This window comes from Megascapheus bottae, chromosome 7 (genome assembly GCF_031878675.1).
Source record: "Megascapheus bottae isolate mThoBot1 chromosome 7, mThoBot2.hap1, whole genome shotgun sequence".
In the NCBI taxonomy this organism is placed as follows: domain Eukaryota; kingdom Metazoa; phylum Chordata; class Mammalia; order Rodentia; family Geomyidae; genus Megascapheus; species Megascapheus bottae.
Window position 1 is genome coordinate 78,523,193 of NC_143515.1, and position 21,422 is coordinate 78,544,614.

At 49.5% G+C, this 21,422-nt stretch overlaps 1 protein-coding gene across 2 annotated transcripts in view; it reads right to left on the reverse strand.

Annotated features, from left to right (window-relative positions):
- Nucleotides 1-7,469: 7,469 nt before the first annotated feature.
- Nucleotides 7,470-21,422, reverse strand: part of Grhl1 (grainyhead like transcription factor 1) — a 54,856-nt gene continuing 40,903 nt past the window's right edge. The window contains exons 10-16 of one of the 2 annotated variants that reach the window (XM_090337460.1): nucleotides 18,108-18,159; nucleotides 16,408-16,547; nucleotides 14,719-14,756; nucleotides 12,237-12,328; nucleotides 11,941-12,026; nucleotides 9,836-9,900; nucleotides 7,470-8,717 (exon numbers count right to left, since the gene is read on the reverse strand). In XM_090337460.1, the coding sequence (XP_090193586.1) occupies nucleotides 8,603-8,717; nucleotides 9,836-9,900; nucleotides 11,941-12,026; nucleotides 12,237-12,328; nucleotides 14,719-14,756; nucleotides 16,408-16,547; nucleotides 18,108-18,159 (588 nt within the window). In that variant the 3' untranslated portion in view covers nucleotides 7,470-8,602. Of the gene's footprint in view, nucleotides 8,718-9,835; nucleotides 9,901-11,940; nucleotides 12,027-12,236; nucleotides 12,329-14,718; nucleotides 14,757-16,407; nucleotides 16,548-18,071; nucleotides 18,160-21,422 lie in introns of both variants that reach the window. The other variant, XM_090337459.1, reaches the window with a different exon arrangement.

Sequence of the window (21,422 nt, forward strand, 5' to 3'; positions counted from 1 at the left end):
CTGGCCTCGTGGTTGAGGCTGGAACATTACACAGGGGAGTCTCTGGGTCCTTGTGGGGGTCTGAGCAGAAATCTGTTGGGCTGCCCACCCCTGGTCCATTTGCTGGAGTGACCAGCCCCTGCTCTTGTGTGACTTGTCCCTGTGTGTCACACAGCCTTGGGGGGCGGTGGCCTTAATCTGGTCAGCCTCCTGTCCCAGCAGAAAGTGAGTTGAACCACTTGACTGCAATGCCCAGCTCAGAGCTTGCCCTGGGCAGGCCAGCCCCTCTGCCACAGGCTTTCTTGGCACCAGAAGACAGCTGTGGCAGCTGTTCCCCCCCTGCCTGGAAAACCTCCATCTTCCCACGAGGTTCCCATGCCAGCCTGCATGCAGAGGAGGCTTCTGGATGGGACAGGGCCTGCCAAGTGACCAGTCCAGGGGCCTGGACAGACACTGGGGTGGAAGAGCAGTGGTGGAGAAGCCGGCGGCTGGATGAGTGCACACTGCTTTGCTCTAGTCAGATGTGTGCATGGCTAGGTGAACTGACATTAGGGTGGGAGAATGGATTGTTCCCAGGACTGCAGATCTTCTTGTTCTGTGCTGGTCCTGGGGCTTGAACTCAGGGCCGAGGTGCTGCCCTTTAGCTTGTCCCTTAAAGGCTCTTCTACTTGAGTGACAGCACTACTTCTGGCTTTTGGGTAGTTAATTGGAGACAAGAGTTTCATGAACTTCAGTATGCAGGCTGGCTTTGAACCTCGATCCTTAGGTCTCAGCCTCCTGTGTAGCTAGCATTGCAGGTGTGAGCCATCTGTACCCAACAAGGCTCCTGTTTTGTTTTTGGTATTTTTTTGCCAGTCCTGGGCCTGAGCTCAGGGCCTGAACTCTGTCCTTGGACTTTCTCGAGCTCTACCATTTGAGCCTCAGCACCACTTCCGCTTTTTTCTATGTATGTGGTACCGAGGATTCGAACCCGGGTCTTTGTGCATGCTAGGCAAGCACTCTACCACTAGGTCAAACTCCCAGCCCAGGCTCCAAGACTTCAGTAAAATCTCTTCAGCCATAGAGAACCTGACACATGATCAGTTAAAAGCATTTCCACCGGTGTCCCTGGGGCCCAAGAAATCCGTAGAGGTGTGGTTTGGACTGTCGTGAAGGCATGGCTTGCTTGGTGACAAGTCCCTTTGCAGGGATGCTCTGGGCATTGACCGCTCTGGGCCTCACACTTGCTAGGCAGGCACTCCACCCACCATTGAAGCCATGCTTCCAGCTCCTTTGTAGGTTGGTTATTTTCAAGGCAGAGTCTCCCTTTAGGTCCCAGCCCGCCTGGGCTGTGATTCTCTGACTTGAACTTCTCCGCGTCACTGTGATCACACACACACACACACACACACACACCACTACTCCCGCTGCTTGACATGGGGTCTTTCACACGCTTGTGTCTGGGTAGCTTCTGATCTACCATTACAGCATTACCATTACACCTGACCTAGCTCACTGTCAAAACTGTTTGGTCTAAGGACATCTTTGAGATTTAATCACATTTTCTTGCTCTGCTCCGGGCCCTCTGACTTCCTGGCAACAATGCACAAAGCCCTGGTGTGAAAGGAAGGGAGGGACCAGGGCGCCTTTGCCCCTGAATTCCTGTGTGTGGAGACAGGTGGGAAGTGGGCGCTGCGAACTCTTCCCCACATCGCCACACTGGACCCATCGCGTCCTTGTCTTGCTCTGGCCTGGGGAACTTGGGGCCCGCTGGCCTGGTTGCATTTCCCCCTGCATAGGGACTCACTCAGGCGGTGGAGAGAGGTGTGGAGAGGGGGTCTGTGGAGGCAGGTGCTTTGTTCTGCCTCAGTTTCCGCTCTTGGGAAATTGTCAGAGGATATTGTCAGGTAAGGTGGGTTTCAAGCAGCTCGGAAGTCCCGCCCTCGGTCGCCGTTGGGATCCCCTGTCCTCAAGGTTTTCTTGCTCACGTGAGGGATTGGGGAGTGTGTACAATGACCCTGTGCACGCGGTAGCTATGGGCTTCTGTAATTCACAACAGACTTGCTCGAGGGCCAGGCCTGAGCTGGTCCTGGTGTTCCAGGCTAGTGTTGCACCTGCCCAGAGTTGAGGGGGCCTTGGAGACAAAGCAACGCTGCGCTGAGGCGCCTCGAGGAGGCACAGCTTCCTGGCCTCTTGTGCTAGGACCTCAGACACCTCCCTGTGGGGATCGGGTCAACAGGGTCACATTGGAGGTCTGGGCCTTTACCCTCCCTCCCCCATTCCCTCCAGTTCCTCCCTCCACCCCACCATCTCCTGGGGAGGGGGAGCTGTGGGCACGGCCTTCTGACATGCTGGTGATCAGGTCTTCCTGGAAATGAGAGGCTCCTGCTGGGGTGGCCCCCATCTCTGGGCCTGGCCTTGAGTGCAAGCACAGGACCCGTACCCAGGCAGAAGCAGTCCCAGGACGGGGCCCAAGGAAGATGCAGGCTAGACAGTCAGAGGTCAGCAGCTTGTGGAGGAGAGGCCTGGAAACCATACGTGTGTTCTCCACAGGGGAAGTTCATTTCTCTAAAGCTGCCTTTCCTCCCCACCCTGTCCCACTCATCCACTCGCCGGCCACCATGCTGGGCCTGTCCCCCCCTCCATCTCTCTAGGTCCCCACCCTGACTCCAACCTCCTCCTCAAAGCTTCTTAACCGAGCTCTGGCTGCAGTCAGCACCATTCTTCACGGCCCCCTCCCTCTGCCCCTAGCAGCACGGGCCACCCCTGCAGAGTCCAGCAGAGTTCCAGGCCCAGCCATGCGGCTTTCCTGCAGGAGGCGGGCAGTGAGCCGCATTGGGAACTGAGAGCTGCACGGGCCCTCCATTCCTGTCTCTGCTGCTAGCCCAGATCTTTGACCTGTGTACACACACACACACACACACACACTCACTCACTCACCGGGAAGAGGCAGGCTCTGCACCAACTCCACAGACTTTCCCAGGGCCACCTCTTCCCATAAGGCTTCCACACTAAGGCTACCAGCCTCCTTTGCCATTGCAGATGCTGCCTGGGTCATGTCACCATCACGACTCACCATGCCAGCGCCTATTGTGACCCTGTTATGGAGCCATGGTGCTTCCACTGCATTGTCTGGTCTTCCAGACTTCCATTTGGATGCAATCGTGTTCCTCCAGGACTTTCTTCCTTTGAAGACAAGATGTTCCATTCCCATTGGGATGGGCCAGGGGTGGAGGGAGGCAGGGGAGATGGTGGTGGGACGGGCAGGGTGCAGAGGTCAGAGTCTCAGTTGGGAATCCTCTGGTGAGGATGGGATCATGGCCCTGGGGCCAGCTGCCTCTGCCCCTTAGTCTGACAGCATCAGGGCCCAGTGTCTTTTCTCAGCCATCAGGGGCCTGTGGTATGGAGGTGGCTGGGGGCCTCTGAGGCCCTGTACGGGGTCGTCAGCCACCGACCTGACCAGCCCCACAGGCCAGAAGGTCTTGTCTTGCCACGAATCCTGGCCTCTGCAGACTGTCTGGCCAGAGGCAGAGAGAAGGGCATGCAGGGACCCTGTGCCAACAACATGTGACTCCCACAAACTTCAGAGGCCTGGAATTGTCTGGAGGCCAGACTGCAAGTGGGGGAAAGGTTGATGCCTCTACCAGCTGTGGAGCTGGGAACAAGGTGGCTGCTGGCCAGCTGGGCCAGACACCCAGCCTGGCTGCCTGGCTGTCAGCCACCAGTAAGGCAGCGCATACCTGCAGACAAGCCTGCCAGCCAGCTGGTTTCTGGGGCAGATGGGTGGGCAGGGCGGGGGAACTGGCTCTTCTTGTCTTGATGCGAGTTTTTTTGGAGCCCCAGCTGGGATCCAGAGAGCCACAATGGAGGACTGGCTGGATGAGTGTGTGTGTGTGTGGGTAATGAGGCCTCCTGGGGCCCCTGGTGACATGAGTGGTATTCCCTCCCTCTGGCTGCAGTCAGGGCTGCTAGGCAGGTGGGTGTGTGACTCGCCTGTGGCAGAGCTCTCCAGGCATCCTGCATGTGTGACTCGGCCACGGTGCCACCACACACCCTGCTCAGCAGGACCACAGGCCTGGCACCAGACCCACGCCTTCACCACTGCGCCCTGGCTGGGCCTGTACTCTCCCCGGAGCTTTTTTTGGCTCAAGGCTGGTGCTCTACCATTTGAGCCACATCTCCATTTCCATTTTCAGCCTTCTGGTGGTTAGAGATAAGGAGGCTCTCAGATCTGCCTGCCTCACTGACTCCGAAGGAGGGGAACTCCGTCTCCACAGAGCCAACGCTGCAGTCAGGAGTCACCAAGCCCCTAGGGCCACAGCCCCCCCCCCCCATTTCACAGTGGCTTCCGGCTTGAGTGGCCTGCAGGATGTTTGCTCACTTTATCACCACCAGCCCTGCAAACAGAGATAAAGAGCTCCTCACCAGTGCCTGGCAGCAGGCTCCCCATGCTGGTTGCTTGGCTCTCCATGCTGGTTGCTTGGCACCCCTGATGCCTGCACCTAGCGGCAGGAGGCCCATCCTGCACCCTGATGCCACCCAGGAAGAGAGGGAGGTCAGAGGTCTCTTGGAAGTTGGGATGTGGGGTCCCAGGAAGGCCGATGAGCTTTGGCAAGCAGGGCTTCCCGTCCCAGCCACCTCCCAACTTACAAGCTGGGACCCCCAGGCGCTATCCAGAACGGGGACCAGGAAGGTGGCCTGCTCACCCCTGAAAGTGCATGCTCGGACCTGGGGTGACTAGTTGGGGTGCTCCAGAGAAAACAGAATAGGAGGAAAACAAGTATACATTATATGAATTATACCACATATGTAGTTATATGGTATAAAGGTATGTATCTTTCCGATTCAGTTTTCACATGTAATAGGCTCACCGTATTCATGGATTTATTGTATATGGTTTTGACAGCACAGCTAAAAATAATAGAAGTTAAAAAAAATAAAACCTTTTTACCATGTACGCATATATCACACAGGCCCGCGGGGAGAGATGCCCTCAGACAACCAGACATCTGTGTGTAGATTTTTTTTTTTTTTTTTGGCCAGTCCTGGGCTTGAGCTCAGGGCCTGAGCACTGTCCTTGGACTTTCTCAAGGCTAGAGCTCTACCACTTGAGCCTCAAGCACCACTTCCGGCTTTTTTCTATGTATATGGTACCAAGGAATCGAACCCGGGTCTTCATGAAGCATGCTAGGCAAGCACTTTAACCACTAGGCCAAACTCCCGGCCCCTGTGTGTAGATTTTACAATGTACTACCCTCTCTAATTTCCCGAAAGTCTACATAAGTTTATGGTAATCCTCCTCAAGCCTCTTCCACTGAAAGGGAGGGCACCGTGCTTAACTGAAGTGATAAAGATTTTAGATTTGAAAAAAAAAAAAGATTTTAGATTTGTTGAAGGATTGTGTGTTTTGAGTTGGTGGTGTTTCAAGAAAAATCAATCAGCCAGACTGGTGGCTCATGCCTGTAATCCTAACTACTCAGGAAGCTGAGATCTGAGGATGGTAGTTCAAAGCCAGCCCAGGCACTAAGGACCAAAGACCAGACCATGAGGCTCTTATCTCCAATTAACCCCTAGAAAACAGGAAGTGGTGCAGTGCCTCAAAGGGTAAAATGGTAGCCTTGAGCTGAAGAGCTCAGGGACAGACAGCGCTCAGGTGGAGTTCAAGCCCCATGGATGACAAAAAAAGAAAAGAAAAATGTTAGAGTTGGACATCAATGGCACATACCTGTAGTCCTCCCTTCTCAAGACATTTAGATCTGAGGATCTTAGTTTGAATCCGGCATGGGTACAAATCTAAAAGACCTTTATCTCCAGTTAATTAGCAAAAACAAAAAAACCTGAAAATGGAGCCGTGGCTCAAGTGTAGAACACCAACTTTGAGCAAAAAAGCTAAATAAGCCAGGCACTGGCGGCTCATACCTATTACAATCCTAGCTGCTCAGGGGGCTGAGATCTGAGGATCCCAGTTTGAAGCAGCCCGGCAGGAAAGTCCTTGAGACTCTAATCTCCAGTAAACTACTCAAAAAGCCACAAGTGGAGCTGTGGCTCAAGTGGTAGAGGCTGAGCTTTGAACAAAGAAGCTCAGGAGCAGTGCCCAAGCCCCAGGAGACAGACAGACAGACAGACAGACAGACAGACAGACAGACACACACACACATTAACACAAAACCAAATCCAAAACCTAAACAAGTGCACAAGGCCTAGAGTTCAAGTCCCAGTACCAACACATGCTCTTGAGTGTGTGCACACACACATTTTGATGTCTTTCATCACATCTAGGGCCTGGAGTATCGGTGGCTCATACTACTCAGGAGGCTGAGATCTGAGGATCATGGTTCAAAGCTAGCCCAGACCAAAAGCCTGTGAGACTCCTATCTCCAATTAACTACCAGAAAACTGAAATTGGCATTGTGACTCAAAGTGGTAGAGCACTAAGATTGAGCTGAAGAGCTCAGGGACAAGTCCCAGGCCCAGAGATCAAAACAAGGAGAGAGTGCTAATAAGGACTGGGTTTTACCTCTAATATTTTATATTTTTGTGAGTCAGGGGGCTTGAACTTGGCCTGGGTGCTGTCTCTGAGCTCTTTAGCTCAAGGCTACTGCCCTACTCCTGGGCCCGGGCATTATCCATGAGTTCTCCAGCGCAAGGCTACCACCCTACCCTGAGCCACAGCACCACTTCCGGTGATAAGAATTTCAGGTCCTTTTATGCCCCAGCTGGCTTTGAACCTTGATCCTCAGATCTCAGCCTCCTGAGTAGCTAGGATTACAGGCGTGAGCCACTGCGCCCACCTTTGCCTCTAATATTTTAATGTCTCAAATTTTGTTGGATTGACCGATGGAAGGACACAGCCAGCAGGGTGTAGTGGGGAATGCCTGCAATTCCAGCACTTGCAAGACTGAGACCAGCCTGGGCTGAAAGTGAGACTGTCCCAAAACAATGAAAAAGTCAATCTGCTGAATAACAGGGAATGACATATTACGAAATAGACATATAAAATTTAATTCCTTTGGTTTAAAATACATCTTCAATGATACAATTAAAAATAAGACAAAAAATCAATTCTTTAACACAAAACATAAAATATTGTTATATGACCCGTGTCCCATAATATCTTAGAAAACTAGCAATCTAGTTCACATACTTTATTAGAGTATTTTAACCTAAGAATATAACTAGAAATCCTGCTTAAATAGACGGCCTATTCTAGTTTCCTAAACTAAAGATACCCGTGATTTCATTTCTCTTATAGCATCTCTTTTACACAATTACCATTAAGTATTTTCATATATTTCAGCATGTGTACAAAACATTCCCCTGCCATAGTGATAGCACAAATGCATACATGCCCTCTAGAATGGTTAATGTACAGAGTGATGGTGGCAGCCTGAGAGTAGAGGAAGAACAAGTTCACGTGAATGCCAGCACCAGTGGGCACCACGGCTGCTCGGTCCCTGCAGGCCATTTGGGTGTCACTGCCAGTCTCCAGAGTCCATCCTTCCTCCCCCCGACTCCTTTTATTTTGTGTCAGTCCTGGGTCTTGAACTCAGGGTCTGGGTGCTGTTCCTTAGCTTTTGTGCTCAAGGTTATATAGCACTCTACCACCTGAGTCACAGCTATACTTTTGGCTTTTTGGTAGTTAACTGGAGATAAGAGTCTCACAGACTCTCCTTCCCTGGCTGGCTTTGACCTATGCTCCTCAGATCTCAGTCTCCTGAGTTGGCAGGATTACAGGCCTGGGCCACCAGCAGCCGGTGCATCCTTCTTTCAGACAGTGCAAATGACAACACTTAGTGGTGGACACCCCGTCATCTGAGGCCTTGCTAGGCTAGGGGACAGTCCTGCATGGGAGAAAACACAGTATCGTATCTGTTTGGGCGGCATTACCAGAAATAACTTAACTCTGTTCCTAGGGAAAGTCTCCCAGGGAAAGTTCACTGTGTACCTTACTTTCTGTACACAGACACCATATTTATATATTATATATTTATATCAGACACGTATGTACACATTTACAGACACAGACCTTCAAAAAGATATTGCACTTATATACAATGCAGCTTTGTCTTATTTCACACCATAACCCATTTATGTTCTTCATAAGAAAGACAGCTGATATGTCCAAGAAAGTTGCAAAGAAGGTTCCAGTAACATGCCATTTAGTAAACACTGTTGGACAAGAAGTGGCGGGAGAGGGCTTGGCCCCTGACCTACCCTTAGGGGCTGTGCCCACTTCCTGAGGCAGTCAAGAGTTAAAGTGGGGTCTAAGAACGCAGAACCCCTAAAGACGAGCCTCTTGCGTTCCCCACCCCACTACTAGAGATCAGGCAACTCACCCACAGTTTTGATAAATAACACAGCAGACGGCATAAAGGTTCCCCGAGCCAGTTCAATCCTGAAATAAAGAGTTTTCATTTTTTGTTCCCTAAGTATATTAGAAGTTCACACAAAATCATTTATGGATCTGTCATCCAAAAAACGCCAATGCGACATATTAGCTGCAGCTCCATCTTCGAGGCAAGGGGAATTCCTTCCCCAGACACACGAGGAGCTGCAAGGGGGTGCGGTGCTTCTGCGGGCCCGGCAGCCGCCAGGTCTAGGGGACACCACTGGGCTCCCGAGAGGCTGCGGGCGGGCACAGGTTTCAGATCTCCGTGAGCGTGAGCTTGTATGAGCCCGCGGCCTCCTCGATCTGCAGCTGGAAGGTGTCTTCATTGGAGTAATGCTTCACGATGTTGTCGTCCATGTTCACCAGGATCCTGGGAGGGTGACACAGACTCACTGGCTGGGGCCCTACTCATCGGAAGGCCCGGTGCCAAGCTTCAAAGGCCAAGGACATGGGGCGTGGGGGAGAAGGGGATTGGTGATAGCCCTACACTGGGGCGAACATGGCGAGGGGAAATTTCTGCCTTGTTTGTCTAACAGGGAGTAATTCCATAAATGGTACCCAGTAAAGAACAAAACAAAACAACCCCCCTGAAAACCTATAGAACGTTCACAACAAAGCTTTAGAAAGCTTAATCAATCAATCAAAACCTACAGCCACCGCCCCTGACCAGTGCTGTGTCCAAAGGCATCCAAGTTGAAACAACCTAAGTGTACCTTACGCTCCGCCTAGAAACACACAGAAATCCCATTAGGATTTGGTTGCGATTAAGCTGAGAAGTTCCTATGCTATTTATCCATGCCAAACAGCACAGATACTTAAGAGAAATTGAGCAGAATACAAGAAATTTTCATTTCTGACAGAGGTAATGTTATATAACTAGAAAACATGACCCGAAGCAGCTTGTTCAAGTAGAAAGGACACAAACTTTGGAGCCAGGCAAAACACGTTTGCATCAGGGCTCCATTGTGGGCAGGCAAGGTGACCTAGGTAGGAGAGGCCGCCTGCGCTGTCCTGAGTCTCAGATCTCCAAAACAAAATGGGAAAAATGAGATGTGGTGGCAAGTGAGGCGCCAAGCCCAGCGACCTGCTCACACCTGGAACAGCCCAACTTGGGGGCTGGTTTTGATGGCCCTAGGGAAACAGCCAGCATCTAGAGCCTCTTCAAGGCAGCCATACACGGGAAGAGCAAACACACACACACACACACACACACACACACACACACACACACACACACACACACACACACACACACACACACACACACACACACACACACACACACACACACACACACACACACACACACACACACACACACACACACACACACACACACACACACACACACACACCGGTAACAATCTACCAAGATGAGCCTGGAAGGCAGAGGAGCTTCAGGTCCAGAAGAGGAAGGGAAAGCACACGGTGGCAGTGATTTCATGGCGCCCTGCATGGGCCTACCACCTGAACAGACAGAAAGCTCACCCTTTTTTGCACTTCTTGAATATTTTCCCAATCTTGTCCAGGGGCACATCATATTTGTCTGAGATCTAAAAGAATGGAGACAAACAATTACAAAGTGCTGTCTTCACACAGAAACTAATGATACACATAGACACACACACACACACACACACACATACATGGTGTGTGTGTGTGTGTGTGTGTGTGTGTGTGTGTATGTGTGTGTAGTCGCTCCTCCCTTCTGCCCTCTCTCCTCTCCTTCCTTCTTCTTCTTCTTCTTTCTTTTGAGGCATGATCTCACTATGCAGCCCAGGCTGGGCTCAAGCTCCTAATCGTCATGAAGACAGGAGACCTGGCCGGTCTTCCCCCTGGCTGGGGGAAGGAGGATGCTGTTATCACCCATGAAGGGCATTCAGCCCAATGACCGGGAAGTCGCCAGGTACCAGTCCCTCAGGCCTGTAATCCTGCTTACTCAGGAGGCTGAGATCTGAGGATCGGGGTTCAAGCCAGCACAGGCAGGAAAGTCTGAGACTCTCATCTCCAGTTAACCTCTAAAAAAAGCTAGATGTGGAGGTGTGGCACAAGTGGTGCCTTGAGCAAAAAAGCTCAGGTACAGTGCTCAGGCCCAGAGTTCAACTCCCAGTACTGGCTCAGGAAAAAAAAAAAGAATGATGAATACATAATCCCTGCCATGTGGTGGGCTGTTTCATCTCCAGCCCTGCTGACTATTTTAACTCAAGGATGATGCCTACCAGTTGGGCCATAGCTCATGAGTTTTCCTGCCCAGGCTGCCTTTGAACTGCATTCTTCATATCTCAGCCTCCTGAGCACCTAGGATTATAGGCCTGAGCCCCCAGTGCCCAGATGACACGTGAATTGCTCTCTGGTGGCACCCGACAGGAAGCAGGCCCTGCTGGCGATCCATCTAGTAGGCTGAACACACTGCAGCTGTGAGGGGAGTTTGACCCCCGCCAAAGATTTCAATCGTTTGCAGGGACCTGGTGCTGGCAAGTATGATGAGCGCTGGTGTCAGATTTTAGGCAGGGCAAAGCCAGCATGGGAATCAGCACTGCTCTGTGCCACCTCCAGACCCTGCCCAGAGCACGCGGCTCCTGACTGCAGCCTTCACCAGCTTCTGTGAGACATGCGCAGCACCGCTGATTACACTTTTCTACTTCTCAAATAGGCTCCAGGCAGGGCCTCCAACCGTGCAGCAGAGAACAGGCACCAAAGGCAGACTCAGGGCCACGACTTTTTTTTTTGGGGGTGGGGTGGGTGGGTCATGGGGCTTGAACTGGGCCTGGGCGTTGTCCCTGAGTTCTTCAGCTCAAGGCTACCACCCTACCCTTGAGCCAAGCCCCACTGCCCATTGTCTAGAGGTTAACTGGAGTTACGAGTCTCAGGTTCTTTTGTGCCTTGACTGGCTTTGACCTTGATCCTCAGATCTCGGCCTCTTGAGTAGCTAGGATTACAGGTGTGAGCAACCGTGCCGGGCTCCAGCCAGGCAGTTTCTGCAGGAAACTTTGCAACTTGGCTTGGTAAAAAAAAAAAAAAATCCTTTGGTTAGCATCTAAATGATTTGCTACTTGTCATTTTCCTTTTACCCAAGAATATACAAATTAAACTATTTCATAGGCCAGCGTAGGATTCATTTAATTCAGTGGACTGTAATATAATCCATCAACTCCTGGCCAGACACAAAGGGGCAAGAACCTGTATGGCCAAGACTGACCTGGGGACAAATGAAGATGACTCAAGGCTGATGCAATGTGGGCTATGTCACAGGCATGCACAGAACATGCCTTGGAAGCCAAGCTCAGGCAGCTCGTGCCGGGAATCCTAGGTACTCAGGAGGCTGAGATCGGAGAATCACAGTACAAAGCCAGCCTGGGCGGGAGAGCCCATCAGACTCTTTTCTGTAATGAACCATCAAAAGCCAGAAGTGAAGGCGTGGCTCAGCTTGAGTAAAATGCCCAGGCTCTGAGTTCAAGCTCCAGTGCTGTAGCTCGAGACCTGCCTGGCTACCATGGGAGACAAGAGGCAAGCATGCTACTTCTTGAGCCACATCCCCAGTCTGTCCTCCATCTTTTTTTCTGAAAGGGGACTGCAGCATGTATTCTACTTACAGCCTCCATCAAACCCTTCAAGGATGGGGTTTTGAGCATCAGGGCATCAAAGACTTCTTCTGACTCCTTTCGCACGTACAGTAACACTGGTTCCGGTGAAGAACAGGTGGGTAGAAGGAGGAAGAAAAACTATGTCAATTCACACACGTGTGAAAGCAGCAGGCCACGGCTTCCCTGAACCATACGGCCTATCATGCTTGGGTGAGGTGGCTGTGTGACAGTGCAGCTTAGGCTATGGTAGATTCAGAACTCCCTGCTGATTCCAAACTCCCACTTAGTGATGGGACCCAACACACCTCTCTTTGGTTCTTCTGTCCGACCTAGCTTTGCAGGAGGGGGGACCACCAGATCATCTTCTGTTCCATACGGGCCCCTTTTCAAGGCCGACCTGCGGGTAATTGAATACAGTGAGTGACTTCAATGTAGTTAACTACACAGAGTTGGAAGTGTACTGACTTTTAAACTCAAGAGACTTTCATTCTTTTTTTTTTTTTTGCCAGTCCTGGTCTTCAGCTCAGGGCCTGAGCACTGCCCTTGGACTTTCTCAAGGTTAGAGCTCTACCACTTGAGCCTCAGCACCACTTCTGGCTTTTTTCTATGTATGTGGTACCGAGGAATCAAACCCGGGTCTTCGTGCATGCTAGGCAAGCACTTTAACCACTAGGCCAAACTCCCGGCCCGAGACTTTCATTCTTTATCTGGTCCAGCTTCCTTACTGTTTTGCAAGAACACGTTGAGGCCCAGAGCAAGTTACCGATGGTGCCAGGGCTCATGACCCTTAGGGGCAGACCTGGGACCATGGACTTGACCTACTGGGCTTCCGTCACCACCATTTCATTTTACTAGATTCGGCTCCTGCTCAAGGCAGAGACCTGCTTCCCAAGAAAAGTGTTTACAGAGGAGAAAGGACCAGAAAACTCACAGAGCCTAACAGACGAGGATGCATGGTTTTGTTTTGCTTCCTTTATTGATAAAGGATCCTGTTATAGGCCTGAACTCACTATACGGCCAAGGTGGGCCTCAAACTGGCAATCCTCCTGCCACAGCCTCCAAGCAAGCACTAACATGCCCAGCTATGGGCTTCAAAAGAGTGGTGTGAGACGGAAGATGCGAAGGCAGACTGGCAGGACAGAACTTCCCACGGAAGGCATATGTAGGAAAGAGAATGGCTGAACTGTTCAGCTCTAAGGAATCACAGCTTATTTTATTTTTGCTGGTCATAGGACTTAAACTCTGGGCCTGGCTGTTGTCCCTGAGCAATTCAGCTCAAGGCTGCTGCCCTACCCCTTGAACTACAGCCCCACTTCTGGTTTTCTGGTGGTTAATGAGATAAGAGTCTCACGGACTTTAGTGCCCAGGCTGGCTTTGAACCGAGATCCTCAGATCTCAGTCTCTTGAGTAGCTAGGATTATAGGTGTGAGCCATCGCACTCATCAGAATCAGATTTTATGCTGTGGAGGAATCCTTTTTTTTTTTTTTCTTTTTCTTTCCTTTTTTCTGTGCCAGTACTGGGGCTTGATCTCAGGGCCTGGGTACTATCTCTGAGCTTCTATTGCTCAAGGCTGCTGCTCTACTACTTGGGCCATGACTCCATTTCTGGCATTTGGAGATGATTAATTGGAGATGAGAGTCTCATAGGCTTTCCTGCTTGGGCTGGCTTTGAACCATGTCTTTTAGATCTCAGCCTCCTAAGTAGGTGAGATTACATGCATGAGCCAGTGATGCCCAACAAGAGGGAATCTTTGCAACTTGTGTGAAATGGCATGCTATGGTCAAAGCGTGTTGGTTGGGGTTGGTGATGTGGTTCAGTGCTTTCCTAGTGTGCATGAAGCCACAGGTTCAATTCCTCAGTACTATATCAACAGAAAAAGCTGGAAGAAAGGGGCTGAGGCAGGCATCTGCAAGGTAGCTGCCAGGCAGGGGAAGCTGAGAGGGTAAACACATGGGAGAGTTGGGCCCCAGGACCAGGGGCGCGCCAGGCTTCCCACGCCGGATCCCAAAGTTCTCCATGGAGGGGACCGACTGCCTTTACAAGAGGCTGGGTCTGTGGCTAGCGAGGGAAACACCAGTGACTGGGCAGAGGGCAGCGCTCCAGGAATGAGGACCAGACCAGAAGGAGCCAGAGACTGCTGCAATGGCTTCTACTGGCCAGCTTGGGGCAATGCGTGTCCAAGTGAATGGCAGTGATGGATCACACCTTCACATGCAATCAACCAGTGAACGACCTGACGCTGACCAAGAGGCCCAAACAGAAGATGGCCATCAAACAATGGCAAAGCAAAGCAAAGGCAGTAAGGCCCAGACTGATCCAGACCAGAGGCAATTCAAGAACCATGGCAACAAAGCACACTGTGTGGTTCTGAGCTGGAACAAGGCTGGACAGGGGTGTGGAGGCTGCACGGTACTCACAATGGCTGCCTGCCTGCTGTGGACGGCACTGCTACGCGCAGCAGCGAGCGCCTCAAGGTCCTCAGGAAAAAAAGGAGTTTCAAGGCCAGGAGTGTGGCCTACTGGTAAAGTGCTTGCCTAGCATGCAAGAAGCCCTGGGCTCCATTGCTCAGTATCACATATGCAGAAAAAGCCAGATGTGGTGCTGTGGCTCAAGTGGTACAGCACTAGTCTTGAGAAAGCCCAAGAACAGTGCCCAGGCTCTGAGTTCAAGCCTCAGGACTGGAAAGAAAAAAGAGTTTCTTGGACTGTAGCTGAATTTTCCACTATGTTTGAGATTACTTCAAAATAAAAATGAATTTGTTAAAGACAAACAAAATAAAATCTTACCCTTCACCCTCCAATTCTTCTGAGGCAATAGAAAGAACCTAAGGAGAAAAAAAAGATTGTTTTTCAAATAGATTAAAAAATGAATCAGACTATAATTTATTCCAAAATTGGGAATCACTTTCAATTTGATCAATCTAATATCAATTTTTTTTTTTTTGCCAGTCCTGTGGCTTGAGCTCAGGGCCTGAGCATTGTCCTTGGGCTTTCTCAAAGCTAACACTCTACCACTTGAGCCACAGCACCACTTCTGGCTTTTTCTATGTATGTGGAGTGCTAAGGAATTGAACCCGGGTCTTTGCGCATGCTAGGCAAACACTCTTACCACTCAGCCAAACTCCCGGCCCCTATCAATTGTTTTGTTAAATACAAATTCCTGTAGTCTAATTCTTCAATGGCTAGAAGTTTATACTATCTTGAACTTCTCTAAAATAGCCAAATCTATTTGAAGGCTGAAGCATTTAGGGGAACAAAACCGAAAATGTTCACTCAGGTATTGTGTGTGACTGCTTTGGCACCAGACTGGTGTAACAGAGACGCCACGGTCCAAATCCTGAAGTATTTACCTGTTATTTGGTCTTTTACAGACAGTGCTGCCAACTGCTCACCTTCCACAAGTTCTTCCCTAGTTACAGCACCTTGCCTAAGTACTCCTTCTACATCTGTCTTCTCGGTGTCTGACTGGGGGCCTTCTCATGTTTTTTTTTTTTTTTTTTTTGTGGGCCATGGGGCTTGAACTCAGCCTGGGTGCTATCCCTGAGCTCTTCAGCTTAAAGCTACCCTTGAGCCACAGCCCCACTTCCCATTTTCTAGAGGGTAACTGGAGATAAGAGTCTCAGGTCCTTTTGTGCCCGGGCTGGCTTTGAACCTTGATCCTCAGATCTCAGCCTCCTGAGTAGCTAAGATTACAGGCTCCTGTCTCTGGTAAGCTTTTGCCAAAAAGCAGAATGTGTATTTTTTTTTTTTTTTTTTGCCAGTCCTGGGCTTGGGCTCAGGGCTTGAGCACTGTCCTTGGACTTTCTCAAGGCTAGTACTCTACCACTTGAGCCTCAGCACCACTTCCGACTTTTTGCTATGTATATGGGGTATCGAGGAATCAAACCCAGGTGTTCGTGCATGCTAGGCAAGCACTCTACCACTAGGCCAGACTCCCGGCCCCCAGAATGTGTATTTTTTTAAAAATGGCATTAGTTACTAAGATGTTGCTGGTAATTCAGCACTGCAACTATGAGAAAAAGCCATTTAAAAATTAATATAATTTTCTTAAAAAAAACACATGTTCCAGTTTTCTGGTATTAATTTTGTCAGATCATAAGTTAGTTGTTTAGAGGGGTACACTACTGGATATTCTTTACAGGGCCATCTTATACAGGTATCACTTCAGTTAAACTTACAAGAACACAGACTCAAATTCCAAACTGCAGTGCTATTCTAGAAGCCTTTAAGTGAGCTGAGACACGACTGTATCAATGAATGGATAGATAAATGAAAAAAGATACATAGAACTATGTTGACAGGTCTGCATTTTCAAGTCAACACCTAACATTTATTACATGGGAATCATTCATTATGACCTAATGGTCCAGAGAACTGGCCAACTGGTCAACCTCACTGAAGTTGGTTCCCATGTGCCGTGAATAGCGCTAGAGAATGTCTGCTCTGGGCTTGTAGCCCCAGGTGCTGGCTACCTACATGGGCACCCCGCTGCAGGCTCGCAAAGTGCACGTCAGGAATGAAGAGCACAGGCTGCGTGTCGAGATCTAGGAAGGGCTTGAACACTGTGATGTCCATTCGTTTGTGGGAGGGAAGCAGGGGTACTTTGACATCAGAAACTGGAAAACATGAAGATGCCAACATCAGCAGATTATATCTGAAAGGCTGGAAACAGGCGCAACATCTTCCAAGTTGAAGAAACTGAAACAATGTCACTTAAAGTTTAGGTTATGTGGTCTGCACCACAAGAAAAAGCAGAGTTCATTCACATCAAGGGATCTGCTGCATATACTCAGAAGAAAATCAACTGAACACCTCCGTCAAGACCAATCGTCAGAGGCATGTAAACACGCACGCACGCACGCACGCACAGAGAACATGGAAGCAATCCTACCATAGCTAGCCTCATTTGACCTCAGAATGTATGAAAAGCCTCCACACTGAGCTTAAGAGTGCATGACTTAAGCCTCAATACTGAAGTTCAAAGCCAGCCCAGAGAGAAGGCGTTGGGGAGACTGGGAAGTGGTGGAGCAGCCCTCTATCCCGGCTATGCGGGAAGTAGAGGAGAATTGTGGAATGAAGACAGGATTGGAAAAAAGAGACACGACTGTTGGGCGCTGGTGGCTCACGCCTGTCATGGGAGTTACTCAGAGGCTAAGATCTGAGGATCACAGTTGGGAGCTAGAGCTTGAGACTCTCACCTCCAATTAACCACAAAATGGCCCAAACTGAAAAGAATGAGTATGCCTAATGTTTAATGTATTAAGTGGGGTCCATCCCCATCACCTGGTACTGACAACTCAGCAGGGGTTTTATTTAGCAGGTATGGGGCAGTCCTCTGATGCCAGGGGGAAAATCCTGACCCATGTGTTATGGACCCAACAGTTCACAGAACTTGCCAGAAGCAGTGGACCACAGATGAGACTACAGCACAACACTTTTCTCCTCAGTAGCCCTTGAGATAGAGTTTTGTGAATATGAATGCATTGGTCACAAAGCTGGGTGTGGTGATGGATCCTGCAATCCCTGCAAGATACAGGAGGATCACAAGTTCAAGACCAACCTGGGCTTCACAGCAAGATGAGAAAGAAAGAGAGAGAGAGAGAGAGAGGGGGGGGGGGGGAGAGGGGGAGAGGGGGAGAGGGGGAGAGGGGGAGAGGGGGAGAGGGGGAGAGGGAGAGAGGGAGAGAGGGGGAGAGGGGGAGAGGGGGAGAGGGAGAGAGGGAGAGAGGGAGAGAGGGAGAGAGAGAGAGAAGGGGGAGACCTTTACACACTAAGAAGCAAAATTTTCTTGGAAAAATGCCAAAGCACAAGCCTCAAGGATTCTGGTAATGACCCTTATATAGAACTAAGACATCCTGCATTTTCAGGGCATCGTCATTAGTTCTATAAATTGAGCCAGTCTGGTCTGGGTGGCTCAGGGAATGTGCATCTGTTCTTCAGGACTGGAAGTGGCCTCTTGAACTGACCACCAGAATGCTAGCACATGGGAAAACCCAAGAAACTGGCCTTCATGCAGGCAAACCTCAAAACTCCCCCCCCACTGCTGTCACAGCCCACCCCTGCCCCGCCCCCCAGTCTCTGCTAGGCACAGCAGCACACAGCACCCTGGACCGGCTGAGGCTGGCAGACATGCTACTTACAGGCATTCACCCGGGAGCTGGGGTCAGGACACTTGCCTTTTCTTTTACTTTGCTTTCGTTCTTCATCCCTGATTTTTCGTTCTGCTCCCTGTGGGAACAGAAGACAAGACAGGAGTCTAGTGGGCCTCATATTCTTTCCAATATCAACTCTTACTTTTTCTCTGGAAATGAACTCTATTTCCTACTGCATTAGTGGGGCTTATCCTAGTGTTTTCCTCTTAAGAGTCTATTATACAGGGGCTGGGAGTTTTGCCTAGTGGTAGACTGCTTACTGGGTTTGATTCCTTAGTACCACATACGCAGAAAAAAGCCTGGGGTGGGGAGGGAAATGGGGGCAAAAACATGAGAAGGGGTATCAGTGTGAGAGAAGTAATGCACCTGACAAACGTAACTGTAACTCCTCTATACATTATCCTGACAATAAAATGACTGAAAAAAAAAAGAAAAGCCTGCAGTGGTGCTGTAGCTAGCTCAAGGTGGCAGAGCACTAGGCCTTGAGAAAGCCCAAGGACAGTACTCAGGCCCTGAGTTCAAGCCACAGGACTGGCAAAAAAATTAAATAAAAGGTCTATTATACAAATATTACTATTATTATTTTGTCACAGCTTGGGACTTGAACAGTATATGATGCTTTCACTCATTGGCTGGAGCTTTATCATCTAAGCCATGCCTCCAATCCCACAAATTATTTTTTAATGAATTTATTGTTATTATAGAGATGATATACAGTGAAATTACAATGACATGCATTAAGTAATAAGTGCATTTCCTTTCTTAGTGTCTTCTGTTCCCTCATTCTCAGTCCCTTTCCACAAATTATTTTTAACTATGTAAAATAAATCACAGAAGCATTTGTTTGTTTGTTTGTTTGGTTGGTTGGTTAGTTGTTGGTCATGAGGCTTTAACTCAGGGCATGGGAACTGTCCTTGAGCAAAGATCTTGTCCTTGAGATATTTAGCTCAAGGCTAGTGCTCTATCACTTTGATCTATAATGCCACTTCCAGTTTTCTGGTTGCTAACGGAAGGTAAGGATCTCACCAACTTTCATGCCTGGGCTGGTTTTGAACCACTATCCTCAGATCTCAGTCCCCTGAGCAGTTCAGATTACAGGCATGAGCTCCAATGCCTACACTACGGGCTCTCAGAAACAGGAGACTGAAGTTTGCAGCCCTCTATCAGGACAGGAAAATAATCCCCAGGAATTTTATACCCAGCAGTAGGATCTTTCAAAATAGAAAGTGAAATAAAAATTTTACACACACACACACAGCAGAACAAAGTCAGCCCCAGTAGGTACAAGAAATGCTAATGTAAGTTCCAAGACATTATAGGGAGCCATTTAGCTCCAGCTCTTTGGACTCCAGTCGTCACCTAATGGGACTGCCCTTGGGTCTGCAGTAGGCGTTGACCTCAAGAGTTAATTCAGTTAAGAGACGTGATGATTTGCTACTTGTGGCTGCATCAATACTTGAACTCAGAGTCTGAGCTCTGAGCTCGTGCTCTATTTTGTGTGTGTGTGTGTGGAGGGGTGTCATGGGGCTTGAACTTGGCCTGGGCGCTACCCCTGAGCTCTTCAGCTCAAAGCTACCGCCCTACCATTGAGCCAAGTCCCACTTCCCATTTTCTAGAGGTTAATTGTAGGCAAGAGTCCCAGGTCCTTCTGTGCCCAGGCTAGGATTACAGACGTGAGCCATACCTCTGGCAAGACTGTCACTGTGGTGAAGAACAAAAGGACGGCTGAGGGATGTGCTGCACAAAGGGCAATGCCATTTTCCTCCACTCGACGGGCCAGGGGTTTGTATGAACTTGTAGAAAGAGGAGTTGCCAAATTTCCCTTGGACAGAGCTCACTTTCCCTGAAAAGTGTGATATTACTACTGCTTTGGAAGAGAAAACCCCATTACCAAGTGAGTTATGCAACTCCTAAGTATAGACACAGGTTCCTTTTAGGAAGGAAATATAATATCAAGTAATGTCGAAAGTGATGCCAAAAAGATGCCTTGCTTCTTGTTCCTTCTACAGCTGTGGAGCAGACTCATAAAAGGTGAATTTTTAAGAGCTGGCAACAGAAGTGAATTGACAGGTGCTGAATAAGAAAAGGTCAGGGCCAGGAGTGTGGCCTACTGGAGGAGTGCTCGCCTAGCGTGCACAGACCTGGGTTCCATTCCTGGGTACCACATATACAGAAAAATCTGGAAGTGGAGCTGGGGCTCAAATGGTAGAGCTCTAGTCTTGAGAAAGTCCAAGGACAGTGCCCAGGCCCTGAGTTCAAGCCCAGGACTGGCAAAAAAAAAAAAAAAAAGAAGTCAGGGCCAGGAGTGTGGTCTAGTGGAGGAATGCTTGCCTAGCATGCATGAAGCCCTGGGTTCCATTCCTTGGTACCATATACACAGAAAAAGCTGGCAATGGTGCTATGACTCAAGTGATAGAGTGCTAGCCTTGAGCAAAAGTGCTCAAGGACAGTGCCCAGGCCCTGAGTTCAAGCTCCAGAACTGGCAAAGAAAAAAAAAGAAGAAGAGGTCAGAAAAGACAGGCCCAGGCAAGACTACCCAGAGCCAAGGTAGCCAGGGCAAACCTCCATCACAGGAGAAAGAGCTCCCAGCCACACCCGAGGGTCATGTGGGGCTCCCAGCACACACATGATGCTTTCTGCTCATGTACACTTTACATTGGTCCACAGCAGCTCTGAGATTGAAAACAGGATAAGGGACCAGGAGCGTGGCCTAGTGGTAGAGTGCTCACCTAGTGTGCACGAAGCCCTGGGTTCAATTCTTCCATACTACATCCACAGAAAAAGGCAGAAGGTGCTGTGGCTCAAGTGGCAGAGCACAAGCCTTGAACAAAAAGTGTCTAAGGACAGTGCCCAGGCCCTGAGTTCAAGCTCTGGGACGAAAGAAAGAAAGAAAGAAAGAAAGAAAGAAAGAAAGAAAGAAAGAAAGAAAGAAAGAAAGAAAGAAAGAAAGGAAGGAAGGAAGGAAGGAAGGAAGGAAGGAAGGAAGGAAGGAAGGAAAGGAAGGAAGGAAGGAAGGAAGGAAGGAAGGAAGGAAGGAAGGAAGGAAGGAGGAAAGAGAGAGAGAAAGAGGGAGAGAGAGAAAGAGGGGAGGGGTGGAAGGAAGGAAGGAAGGAAGGAAGGAAGGAAGGAAGGAAGGAAAAGAGCAAAGACCAGCCTGAGGCTGGTGGCTCACACCTGTAATCCTAGCTACTCAGGAGGCTGAGATCTAAGGGCTGTAGTTCAAAGCCAGCCAGGGCAGGAAAGTTTGTGAGACTCTTATCCTTAGCAAACTACTCAGAAAAAGCCGGAAGTGGTACTGTGGCTTAAATGGTACCCAGGATGAGGGGGGAGAGAAACAGA